Raw genomic sequence first — 13,692 nt, 5'->3', positions numbered from 1 at the left:
AATATAATAATTTTAATATTTTATTCTTTAACAAAATTAAAGAAATAATTTATGTTAAATATAGTTTGAAAAATTAAAATTAACTTAATCTTTTCAATGACGAGTAATTATATACTTATTTTATTCAACGTATTTTTATAAAAAAATGTGAATTAAACGAAAATTTATTATGGTGATTTAATACATTTAAAAATTTTAAATGTTGAAATTTTTTATTATAAAACATACTAATACTAAACTCAGTTAATTTATATTAATATAAATAAATGTCGGATTAACCCATTGCACCACACTCAATCAATTTAATATTAATATAAATAGTATCGATGATACTTAAAGAAATCATTACTTTATTTTCTTTTGCTATAATTTAATAATAGTATAAATATATGTATCTAATGAATTTTTATTTGATAAACAAATGAAAAAAAAAAAGAGTTTAAATGTAAAAATTTTATTTGGTAAAAAATGAAAAAGATAAATTTATATGTAATTTTATCGATTACATAATTATATAAATAAATTTAAAGGATAAATATTTGGAACGGGGAAAGGCACAAGGAAGAAGTCTTAACTGTAAAGAAAGCCCGCTTCTTCAGTAAGACCCTATTCCCACGTTTCACTTTCCTCCATTCTCTCTTCCAAACAAAAATCCAGAGAAAACTGGAACACAAAATCAAAACTAACAAAGCCTAATTACTTGCTGTTTCTTTTTCTTATACAGTTTTGTGTTTTCTTGTTCATCGGTCCACCCACAACAATTCACTGATAATAGTTTTAATTTCCCTTCCGAGAGTCTGGATTGGTTTTATTCCACTCTGGGGTTGCTTCCTTTGTCAGCTTTTGGAAAGAAATTAGCTAAAACATACTTTGGTTGTTGATTCATAGTTTGAGTAATGGAGTTGAATATAGAGATGGCATAGATTCTTGGTATTTGGATACATCACCATGGCCGAGAAACAGAGCTCTTCTGCCGCAAGAAAATCTTTCTTTGCCTTGTTTTTGACCACCATAGTGTTGTTCGTATTATCCTGGTTGTTTGTGTTGCGTTCAACGGGGCGCCCTCGACCTTTGGATCGTAAAGTGTTGACAACTCAAAAGCTTCCCACTTTTTTCCACCATGTCAAATCCCAATCATCAAATGGATTAAGTCGAGCGATTCTTGTAAACAATGGAGGGAGAGAGGAAGAACCTCCAAAGAGAGAACAAGGGTTCCAAGATAAAGATGGGGCAATGAATTGCAATGGCAATGTTAAAGAACCACTTAAGATTTTCATGTATGATTTAGACCCAGAGTTTCATTTTGGACTGTTGGATTGGAAGCCCCAAGGTGATCGTATTTGGCCTGATATTAGAACTGAAATCCCCCCTTATCCTGAGGGATTGAATTTGCAACACAGTATAGAATATTGGCTCACACTGGACCTCTTAGCTTCTGAAATTTCCGACAATCCAAACAACAGAGTTGCAATGAGAGTGCAAAATTCCAGTGAAGCTGATCTTATATTTGTACCATTTTTTTCATCATTGAGTTATAATCGATTTTCAAAGCAAAATCCCCATCAGAAGAAGAGCGTGAACAAAGTGTTGCAGGCCAAGTTGGTGAAGTTTTTGACGGCTCAAAAGGAATGGAAGATGTCAGGTGGAAGAGACCATATTGTTATGGCTCACCATCCAAATAGTATGCTTGATGCTAGGATGCAACTTTGGCCTTCAATTTTCATACTTGCTGATTTCGGTAGGTATCCATTAAATATTGCAAATGTAGACAAAGATGTGATTGCTCCTTACAAACATATGGTTGAAAGCTATGCCAATGATACTTCCGATTTCGATAGCCGCCAAACTTTGTTGTTCTTCCAAGGTTCCATTTACAGGAAAGATGTAAGTATCCCCACCTTACCAACCTTTCCTATTTTATTTTATATGTATATGCTTTAGGAATTTCGTGGTGTTTGTAGGGTGGATTTGCTCGACAAGAATTGTTTTATCTTCTAAAAGATGAAAAGGACGTACATTTCGCTTTTGGAAGTCTCAAAAACAACGGTGTCATCAAAGCTGGCCAAGGCATGCGCTTATCCAAGTTTTGCCTAAACATAGCAGGGGATACACCATCATCGAACCGCCTTTTCGATGCTATTGCCAGCCATTGTGTACCCGTGATTATCAGCGATGACATCGAACTCCCCTACGAAGACATACTCGACTACTCGGAATTCTGTGTATTCGTTCGTACTTCAGATGCTGTCAAAGAAAATTTCCTTATAAACCTCATTAGGAGCATAAGAAAGGAAGAATGGACACAAATGTGGGAGAAGTTGAAAGAAGTGGAGGCATTGTTTGAGTATCAATATCCAGCAAAAGATGGGGATGCAGTTCAGATGATATGGCAGTCATTAGCACGTAAGGTCCCTGGTGTTAAGATGAAGATAAACAAATCAAGGAGATACTCTGATGCTGTGGTTCCTGGTAAAGATGGAGGGTTGAGAAGTATACCAGCACCAAAGAATTTCTGGTGAGAATTTATGGTTTGAAGCAGATTAGAGATGAATGTCATTAGGATAGGTTTAGGCAGCTCTGTTTGAGGAGTAATTAGAGTTGTAGACGGCCAGGTCATTTGGTCCGAAATGTAAAAAAGTTTGGGTAAAAGTATAGGCCCGAATAATGAGTTTGGAAAAAAAAACTCATTTAGAAAACAAATTGGGTCTCGAATAAGGTTTTTTTCTCGGTCCAGACCCAAATTTGTAAAAAAAAATTGTTTTGTTGTTTTCTCGCTGTTTTGCTACCATGTCATTATTATGTTGTTATTGTTTGGATATTATATAACTCTTATTTTATTGTTAATTTTGCTACTATTTTAGAGATATTTGCTTGTTAAGTCGCATTTATCTTAGTGTTATTTAAGTATAACAATTTTTAAATTTATTTTCAATTTGTTGAAAACATTTATTTTAATGTTTTTAGTGTATTTGATGTAATATGTTTTTAATTTTTTTTATATAAAAGAATAACAAAAAATTAATACGACTGGGCCCAGATTTTAGTATTTTTATCGGAATCAAGCTTGAGCAAAAAATTAGATCCATTTTTTAAGTCGGGCTGGGATTGAGTTAAACTTTTATTAGGGCTCAGCTTGAACTCGACCCAACTCATAGACAACTCTACTAATAATGTCTTTTAAAATCTTTGTTATTCAACTCTAGAATTTTGGGTGCAAATTATTAGTAGTATGAATTTTCGAAATAATCTCAATATTATATATATACATATTTACAGGAAACAAGAGAATTTTATTAAGGGGATCAAAACCAAAAACAAATCTGGAACAGTTTTGGGCTTAATACCTAACAACCTACAAAAAAAAAGCCTAAAAATAAAATGGGAAAACGAAAATGAAAAGCCTAAACTAAACCTAATCCTTTTGACTGTTTAATACTCTTATTTTAAGTGAAAATTTGTTAGAAACCCTACTTGACTCATGCACAAATCTAGTAATAATGTCTTTTAAAATCTTACTTTGTTATTCAACTCTAGAATTTTAGGTGTATCTAAGCATTTGGTTGAATTATTATTAGCATGAATTTTTTAAATTATCTCAATATTATATATATATATATTGATGGGATACAAATGGGTTTTATTAAGGGGGATTGAAACCAAAAAAACAAAAATAAATCTGCATTAATTTTGGAATTAAACACATAAATACTTCATATTAAAAATTCTAAATGAGTAAAATTATTATAATGGTACCGACTCAATCAACAATATTATTAATATATACAACTAACGATGGTATCGAATTGCGCATATTAAAATAAAAGTGTATATAAAATATCAAAATGAGTTTTGATTGAGTCATAAATTTAAGGTTTTATTAATCCAACTGACATGGGTTCAAATCTCATTATATGTATTTTTTTTATTGATTTTTGTTAAAATGAAAAGACTAAAGTACCCTTGTATGCTGAAGCTTATTTTAATTACGGAAGAATATTGTCATAATTTTTTTAATCAAGTTGGTGCCTAATTGACTCGTGATACAAACTCAATAAAGGGCTTTATAAATAGTATAGATGATATGCATATATGGTTGGTTAGTTAATTTTGGTTCTTAATTAAAAAAAATGCATAAAGTATAGAAATGATCACTAAAGTATTGCTTGTGTTTTATTTTGGTCACCGAACTTTTAAATTTTTTATTTTGGTCACTAAATTATTTGATCACCGAACATTAAGAGCCGTTTGAAATTAGACGGAAGTGTTGACGTGAGCTTTTTTTTATTGGTCTAATAACAGATTTAACCTTCTAATGTTTAGATATTCTATCAATTTGATCCTAAATATTAAAAAAATTAACAAATTTAACCTTTAATGTTTCCAAAATTTATCATTTTAATTCAAATCTAAAAAATTCAATGAAAAATTTTAATCAAATAAATTCCTAAAATATTTTCATTCAAATTAATCTCCTTTCGGTAAATTATAGTATGAAGTAGTTTTAAGTAACTTGATTTTAGTGGTAGAGTCTTCCGATTGTTGAGGTTGCTACTCCAGGTCCAACTCTTCGAACTGCACCAGGGTTGACTATGTCACCAAAATTAGCAATGTATCTTTGGAATTTGTTACTTTTTACATAATTGAAAATTTTCAAGCTAACTGTACTGCTCTCTTCTCAGGCTTTGATAGATTATATTCATTTCTTATTTAAACAGATTAATCCCCATTTTTATCCACTTTGCTACCATAAAGAAGGTTACTAAAATGAAGTTGCTTCAAACTACTCACAAAATGCTAAGTGATACTATAATTTACTCTTAATTTGAATGAAAATATAATAGAAATTTATTTGAATAAAATCTTTTACAAAATTTTTAACTAAAATGACAACTTTTGTAAACATTAAGGGCTAAATTTGTTGAATATTTTTTTTATATTTAGGATCAGTTTGATGGAATGTCTAAACATTAGAGGGCTAAATTTGTTATTAGACCAATAAAAACACCCACATCAGCACTTCCATCAAATTTCAAACCGCTCTTAATGTTCGGTGACCAAATAATTTGATTTTGAATAGTTTAGTGATCAAAATAGAAAAAATTAAAAGTTTAGTGATCAAAATAGAACGTAGACAATACTTTAGTGACCATTTCTATAATTTACCCTAAAAATATGGGTTGAATCAAAAGTTAAATAACTATTTTTATTTTTATCAAGTTCAAATGTTACGAAAATGAGCATCAAGTTTCTGCCAGCGAATTGATTGAAAAAATATATAATTTAGCCACTCAATTATGTAATTAATTCTATTTTGGTCATCTAATTATTAATTTTTTTAATTTAATTACTTAAATTTTTGAAATTAAATATTTTAATTATTCTTCGGTTAACTCACTAACAGAATTTTAATGTGAGTTTTTTTATTGTCCTAATAACAAAATTAACCATTCAATGTTTACACATTCTATTAATTTAATCTTAAGTCTAAAACAAAAAATAATAAATTTAACCCTTAATGTTTATAAAATTTGTCATTTTAGCTCTAATTTTAAAGACGAATCCCTTCACTTTCAGTTTCTTTAATCTTATTGCTGGCATGAGGATTGCTTATGTTCCTTGATTAGTACTAACTAAAACATATGCTTGCAAGTAGATTCTGGAGTTCTGTCTAATAGACTAGTAATGAATTGACAACATTTGGTTCTGTAGTTCAACATGGGGACATGGTTTTAAGCTTCTATGGCTTTCTTAATTGATTGTATTTGGAATTTGTAGTTTTTTTTAGCCCAGTTGTAGATCCCAAGGACTTGCACTTATTGGATGATACCGTGAAAAAAACTGCAAACAAAATAATGGGTGTTCGTAAGGGGTAATTTACCAATAAAAGCCTTTTTTTTTTAAATTACCGAAATGGGTTCGGTATTTAATTATTTACCGGAATGGGCCATTTTCCGGTAAATCGTGTCCATGTCAGCGCGATGTCAGGGGACGCGCCAGCAAGTCGCGGCCACGTCAGCGCGCTTTGCTGACGTGGCAACAAAGCGCGCTGACGTGGCTGCGATTTCATGCCAGGTAGCGCGTTCCGGGGGACGCGATTTTGCCGTTTTTCCCACGTTACGTTTTTTGGCTTTTAGGGTTTAGGGTTCAGGCTTTTTAGGGATTTTAGGTCCTGGAAGAAATAATTTCGAGTTGACGTTTCTGATCAAATAGTACAAAATCGCTTCTAGTAGAATGCTGTTTGATAAGATTTTGTGAAATCGCGCCCTCGTGGACGCGCTTTTGCTACAGTAGGTCCTGGAAGAAATAATTTTGAGTTGACGTTTCTGAGCAAATAGTATAAAATCGCTTCTAGCAGGATGCTATTTGAGAAGAATTTGTGAAATCGTGCCCTCGTGGACGCGCTTTTACAACAGTAGGTCATGGAAGAAATAATTTCGAGTTGACGTTTCTGAGCAAATAGTATAAAATCGCTTCTAGCAGGATGCTATTTGAGAAGAATTTGTGAAAGCGCGCCCTCGTGAACGCGCTTTTGCTATAGTAGCATGTTTGGGCTGAGGCTATAAATTAGGCAGAAAATGTTCTTAGAATGCATAAGTCACAGCAGAAACAATTTAGAGAGGCTAAGCAAGTTAGAGTTTCAAATATGAGTGAACATATTAGTGCTGTTATTTACTACGATGGTGAGGTTTGCCACACCGAGAATGGTGTTCTTTTTGTCGGAAAATACGGTGCGACTGGTTTTTAACCAGAACATAGATTTGACAGAACTTCGTAAAAGAATTAGGTGTAAAATTTTCGGAACGACGCCAATGAAAGTTCTGTCTATTACGTATCTGTCGAAACCATTTTTTGAAAAACAAAAATTTGGTTGTCGACTTTAAAAATAAAACTGGAGTCGCCACCGATCCTTTATTAAGGTGTGATCGGCTCACCTTAAAAATTATGTTGGTCTACGAATTTTGAGAAAATGAGTTCGGGAGTCAGTTACGCACGAGGAAGGGTTAGCACCCTCGTAACGCCCAAAATCGGTACCAAATTGATCATTTAATGTCTTAGTGTCGAAAGTTAAAAAGATTTTAAAATAAGCTTGAATGATGAAATTTGCAAAAGGATAACCAATTGTTCAAGTCATGTAAAGAAATCGAGTCCCAATACGTTAGGGTACAATTCCTCATAATCCCCGAACTTTGAATATCACTTTTATTTTATGCGAAAATTTTCATTTCGAGAAAATAACAGGCCACACCCAATACGTTAGGGCACGACAAGTTAAGTTCACAAAAATGATTTTTATGCTCATGCATTTTGAATAAAGAATATTCACGGTCATTTAAGATTGACAAAGAAAATCAGAACCCAATACGTTAGGGCTCAATTTCCCTTGAAATTCCCAAACTTCCAATAATGCTTTTATTCAAAAAAAAACCTTTGAATCAAGAAAATAACCTTGATGAATGGTTAAAACCAAAATATATTTTGAAAGGGTATGTTAAAAAGTTAATGTATAATATGGTACAGATATTTTAATTTACAACATATACGAATAAATATTTACAAATATATATATACAAATACAATATAACAGTAAAGTTGAAAACATATCTAACACATATATCTAACACATATATACAAGTATACATGCAAATAGAAGGAATAAAATGTATCCAATAAAACAAACAAAAAAACATGTATTAAAAATAAAATAAAAGTATATAAAAAATGCATATGTATATATTTACAGAATAAAATGTATAAGTGTATACATAATATAAAGTATATAAAAAAATAAGAAAATAAAATAAGGATATAAGGAAAAACGTATGTATAAATATACGCATGTATATATTATATAAAACAAATGCGCATGTGCATGTATTTTACGGAAAACATTTTTTTGAAAATGAAATTCACAAAACATGTATGTTTTGTAAAAAATATGAAAGCAAAAAAAAAAAAAAAGAAAAAGAAAATTATATATATATAAAATGCGCATGTATAAAAAAACCAATATATGTATAGATGTATATATATATTATATAAACGTGTGTAAATAAATGTATAAGAATAATAGAAAAACTAAAAAAATTAAAATGACTAATGAAGGATTAAATCAAAAATAAAAGAATCTTAAGGGCCGAATTTAAAATAAAAATTTTAAAAAAAGGGGTCACTTGAATGCGCGCGTAACAGTGGAGGACCTAAAAGGGAAATTATCTCGTCCTTCCAAAACGCTGTGCAGTGATGGGCCCAAATTGAAATAAAACTAAAATTTGTGGCTCAATTTAAAAAACAAAACATGATTAATTGAAAAGCATCGCAAATGGCAGGGGCTAAATGCGCGGTACCATCAAAAGCAAGAACGCACGGATCCTCCCCTTCGGGTCGGGTCACCGCGCGGGTCTACTTTAATGAAAATCGCGTCGTTTTGAAAATATCACTTAAACACAAAAATGTAAAAAAAAAAACAAAGTTTGCTGCAGAATAAAAAAATAAAATAAAAAAAGAAAGGGTTGGCCCCTTTTCCTTTGCTAGGGTTTCGGCCCTAGCCCTCTTTTGCGCCGCCGCCGCAACGCGCGACTGCCTCAAGCCTCAACCCTCTGCCGGATTTTTGATTTGGACGCGGCGAGCAGGGGTTTCATCGGCGGAGCTTCGAAGGTAAGCCCTTCACCCTCTTGAATATGTTTTTTTAACAAATAAGCAGAAAATAAAAAGAAAAAAGAAAGAAAATTCGAAACTTGATTCACCTTCGAAAGAAATCTTTGTATTCCTCAATATTTTCTTTTGTATTTCTTAGTATCCACCTTCTGTTCCCCTTTTTTACAGATTTTCAAAGGCTTTTATAGCCCGAAAAATCGAAAACAAATAAAAGATATCTGCTAATTATTTTTGCTATTTTATCTCAATCGGACTCTTTTGAGTCTGTTCTTTGCAGGTGTCGTGCGCGCGAACGGCGCGCGTGGAGAAGTCGGCCCCGAGACGTGCAGTGCTTGGGACGTCTGCTGGAGACTGCTGGGGGCTTGCGGCGCTGAACATGAGGCTAGGGTTTCAACAAATTAATTTTTGCTGGGCTAGGGTTTGCAAATCGGTTATTGGGCCTCTATTGGGCCACCTATTTGTTGGGTCTGACATGTTTTTGTTTAGTTTGGACCCAGGCCGATTGGGCCTTATTACAGCTGCCCCTCTTTGGTCATTGTCGTGTAACGGGAATAGAGCAAAGACTACAAGGCCCAATCATGCCTGGTCTCACTGAGCCTTAAACTTCTTCAGTGCTTCTATTCTTCAAGTAGCTTCATTCCTTCCTACTGCATCTTCAGAGGTATAGGAACTTAGTGCTTCAATCCATTCCACTGCAATGCCAGGGAGATATGATTCATACTTTGCAGCTTCTCAAAAGAACAAAATTTGTCATCTTTGATCTACTCCACTGCAACTTCAGGGAGATAAGTCTTATAGCTTCAACTTGTTCTGCTATAATCCTGACGCAATCTGCTCTATTACAACTTCAGAGGGATGAGATCTGCGGTTTTAATCCACTCCACTACAACTTCAGGGAGATAGGATTAATTTCTTCTGTCTATTCCACTGTTGCCCCGGGAGATAGAATTACTGGCTTCAATGTACTCCACTGTAACCTTAGGGAGGTAAAATCCACCATCTTTGATCTGCTCCACTACTGCTTAGGGAGATAAGATCTGTAATCTTCAATCTATTCCACTGTTGCCCAGGGAGATAGAATTACTGGCTTCAATGTACTCCATTGCAACATCAGGGAGGTAAAATCCACCATATTTGATCTGCTCCACTACTGCTTAGGGAGATAAGATCTGTAATCTTCAATCTATTCCACCACCAGTATGGGGAGACAATATCTGTTGTATTTGATCTACTTCATGCCGATACATGAAGACAAGATCTGCTTTTCTTCAATCTGCTCCACCACCAGTATGGGGAGACAAGATCTGGTATTTTTGATCTATTTCACGCTAGTACATGAAGACAAGATCTGCTTTTCTTCAATCTGCTCCACCACCAGTATGGGGAGGCAAGATCTGGTATCTTTGATCTACTTCACGCCAGTACATGAAGACAAGATCTGCTTTTCTTCAATCTGCTCCACCACCAGTATGGGGAGGCAAGATCTGTTACCTTTGATCTACTTCACGCCAGTACATGAAGACAAGATCTGTTTCCTTTGATCTGCTTCGCCACCAGTATGGGAAGACAATATCTGGTATCTTTGATCTACTTCACGCTAGTACATGAAGACAAGATCTGCTTTTTTTCAATCTGCTCCACCACCAGTATGGGGAGGCAAGATCTGTTACCTTTGATCTACTTCACGCCAGTACATGAAGACAAGATCTGTTTTCTTCGATCTGCTTCGCCACCAGTATGGGAACACAAGATCTGGTTTCTTTGATCTACTTCACGCCAGTACATGAAGACAAGATCTGCTTTTTTTGATCTACTTCACCACCAGTATGGGAAGATAAGATCTGTATATTCGATCCACTTCGTTACCAATATAGGAAGACAGGATTTGCTGCTTTTCAACCTACTCCACTGTTGCTCAGGGAGATAAGGCTTTATGATTTCGCCGATCTGTTCTTTGGGGAACAGGACCTGTATAATTCACTTTATGAACCTAACTATGCCTAATGATTAGGATGTCATGATCAAATGAATCACATGCTCCTAACTAGGCGTGTATGAATGACATTTGAATACTATGTCATGAAAAATGAATATTGAATGTTTAAAGTCATTATTGATCATTAAGGCTTCCTTTGTGACAACAACGCTTCGTCAAAACTTGAAAATTTTAATCTTGACTCTTGACTCCTAGATATCTCCAACCTTTTAACTCGGTGAAGTCTAAATAATAGTCCTGCTTCAGGCTCCTGTATTATTTAGAAATTTCTAGAGTAATATGAAAAACTTCCATTGTGAAAGTTTTATTAGTCCATTAATTGTCATTCTAATGCAACATGCTTGCGAAAAGATCATAACGATGAATAAAACAAAATTAGTTTGGGAGCATAGCTCGCAATGGATTGTCAATGATAGAGGAATTGTCTGGGGACATTTATATTGAAAAAGAATGAAATATTTTAAAACAACGAATTCAATACAAATATTATGAATAGGTGCCCCAGATATCTCTGCTTGAATTTCTCTATACAGCTTTTCGAAGACCCTTCTGAATTCAACACGTGTTTCGGAGATTCACAGTATTTTGTTGATGCCCCAAGATGTCGTCTATTCCTTTCTGCCGATTTAGGTACAACAAGACTACCATATGACAATCAAAATTTGAGCCGCCCTTTTCAGGTTTTCAACTCAAATCCCCTTTGGTCTTAAGGCGCCCTTTGCGGGTTTTCACCTTAGCCTCTCCATTTTTTTTGGAATCAGAGTGCCCCTTGCGGGTTTTCACCTTGGTTCCTTCCCTTCTTCTAGTAAAGTATCTCTTGACCGAATTTGAATTTACTGGATTAGGCAAGTTTCTTCCATCCATTTCAGCCAGAATCAGGGCTCCTCCAGAAAAGGCCTTTTTTACAACATAAGGACCTTCCCAATTCGGCATCCATTTCCCCCTAAAATCTTTTTGTAGAAGAAGAATTTTTCTCAACACCAGGTCCCCCTCGTGAAATTCTCTGGGTCGGACCTTCTTGTTGTAGGCTCGCATCATTCTTTTCTGGTACATCTGACCATGCTGAATAGCTTTTAGCCTTTTTCCCTCTATCAAGTTCAACTGATCGTATCGAGATTGAACCCATTCTGCTTCATCCAATTGTAACTCAGTTAAAACCCAGAGAGAAGGGATTTCAACTTCGATGGGCAAGACTGCCTCCATGCCATAAACTAGGAGAAAGGCGTTGCCCCGGTGGAGGTCCTGATTGACGTTCGATAAGCAAGGAGGGCAAACGGTAACTTCTCGTGCCAGTCCCTGTAAGTCTCAGTCATCTTCCCCACAATCTTTTTTTATATTTTTATTAGCTACTTCCACTGCACCATTCATTTTTGGGTGATACGGCGATGAATTGTGATGTCTGATCTTGAATTGACTGTAGACTTCCGCTATTGAGCTGTTGTTCAAGTTCAACGCATTGTCGGATATGATTCTTTCAAGCATTCTATACCGACACATGATCTCCCTTTTCAAGAACTTACTGACTGATGACTTTGTAATGTTAGCATACGAAGCAGCCTCTACCCATTTGGTGAAGTAGTCAATAACCACAAATATGAAACGATGCCCATTTGAAGCCTTCGGTGATATTGGCCCGATGACATCCATACCCCACATGGTGAAAGGCCATGGAGAGGTCATGACATGAAGAGGCGAAGGAGGTGCATGCATTTTATCACCGTAGATTTGACATTTATGGCACTTTTTGGAGTAACTGATGCAATCCCCTTCCATGGTGGACCAGTAATACCCGAATCTCATAATCTGTCTAGCCATTGTGAACCCACTGGCATGCGTTCCACAGATGCCCTCATGGACTTCTTCCAGAATTTTCTTTGCTTCCACGGCATCTACACATCTTAACAGTACCTGATCTTTTCTCCTCTTGTATAAGATCTCCCCATCTAAGACGTAATCAATGGCTAGTCTTCTCAGAGTTCTCTTTTCATTCTTTGTTGCCTGGCCAGGATACTGACGATTTTTTACATATCGTAGTATATCTTGATACCAAGGACTATCATCAATTTCCCCTTCTTCGATATTGTAACAATGAGCCGGGTCTTCATAGATACTCATTTGGATAGGCTTCATATCCTCATGTCTGTTCACCTTGATCATGGAGGCTAAAGTAGCTAGTGCATCAGCCATCTGGTTCTCATCTCGTGGGAGATAGCAAAAAGTAATGTCCTCAAACTCTTTAATCAATTCAAGGACCAACTTTCGATTACTGATTAATTTGGGATCTCTTGTTTCCCACTCACCCCTGAGCTGATATATCACCAATGCAGAATCCCCATAGACCTCTAACACTTTGATTCTTCGCTCTATAGCTGCACGAATACCCATGATGCATGCTTCGTATTCTGCCATGTTGTTTGTACAATCAAAATCCAATTTGCAAGTAAAAGGATAATGATCATCATTCGGAGACACTAGGGCTGCCCCAATTCCATTGCCCACAGCATTCGAGGCTCCATCAAAGTTTAACCTCCAACCGTGACATTCTTGTGGATTTTTCTTAGTAGCCGCTATACACATCAGGTCTTCATTTGGGAAATCAAAACTCAATGGCTCGTAGTCCTCCAAAGCTCTACTAGCTAGAAAGTCAGCAATTGCACTCTCTTTCACAGCCTTTTGGCTCACATAGACAATATCAAATTCAGACAGTAAGATCTGCCATCGGGCCATTCTCCCATTCAAAGCAGTTGACTCTATCATATACTTTAACGGGTCTAACTTTGATATTATCCAAGTCGTATGGTATAACATGTACTGCCTTAATCTTCGGGTTGTCCAAATCAAAGCACAACATAACTTTACAATAGGCGAATATCTCATTTCACAGTCAGTGAATTTCTTGCTGAGATAATATATCGCCCTTTCTTTTCTCCCCGTTTCATCATGTTGGCCTAGCACACACCCCATGGAATTATCAAATACTGTCAGATACAATATCAGGGGCCTATCCGGGCTAGGTGGTGACAACACTGGAGTATTAGACA

General features: G+C 35.2%; 1 protein-coding gene across 1 annotated transcript; it reads left to right on the top strand.

Moving 5' to 3' along the window:
* The first annotated feature begins 553 nt into the window (after window positions 1-553).
* LOC107913625 (probable arabinosyltransferase ARAD1) lies at window positions 554-2,844 on the top strand. The gene is made up of 2 exons (XM_016842273.2): window positions 554-1,884; window positions 1,962-2,844. The coding sequence occupies exons 1-2, from the start codon at window positions 949-951 to the stop codon at window positions 2,517-2,519; spliced, it is 1,494 nt and encodes a 497-aa protein (XP_016697762.1). The 5' UTR covers window positions 554-948; the 3' UTR covers window positions 2,520-2,844.
* Window positions 2,845-13,692: the final 10,848 nt, after the last annotated feature.

The sequence above is a fragment of the Gossypium hirsutum genome, chromosome D11 (genome assembly GCF_007990345.1).
Source record: "Gossypium hirsutum isolate 1008001.06 chromosome D11, Gossypium_hirsutum_v2.1, whole genome shotgun sequence".
In the NCBI taxonomy this organism is placed as follows: Eukaryota; Viridiplantae; Streptophyta; class Magnoliopsida; order Malvales; family Malvaceae; genus Gossypium; species Gossypium hirsutum.
Note: the sequence above shows the minus strand (reverse complement) of the source record. Positions and strands in the feature narration are given on the sequence as shown.

What these genes read in the sequence shown, in the direction of transcription:
- LOC107913625 (XM_016842273.2), top strand. Translation starts at nt 949, where the DNA reads ATGGCCGAGAAACAGAGCTCTTCTGCCGCAAGAAAATCTTTCTTTGCC. An exon ending in GTTCCATTTACAGGAAAGAT is followed by an intron (nt 1,885 to 1,961) that starts GTAAGTATCCCC and finishes TGGTGTTTGTAG; the next exon opens with GGTGGATTTGCTCGACAAGA.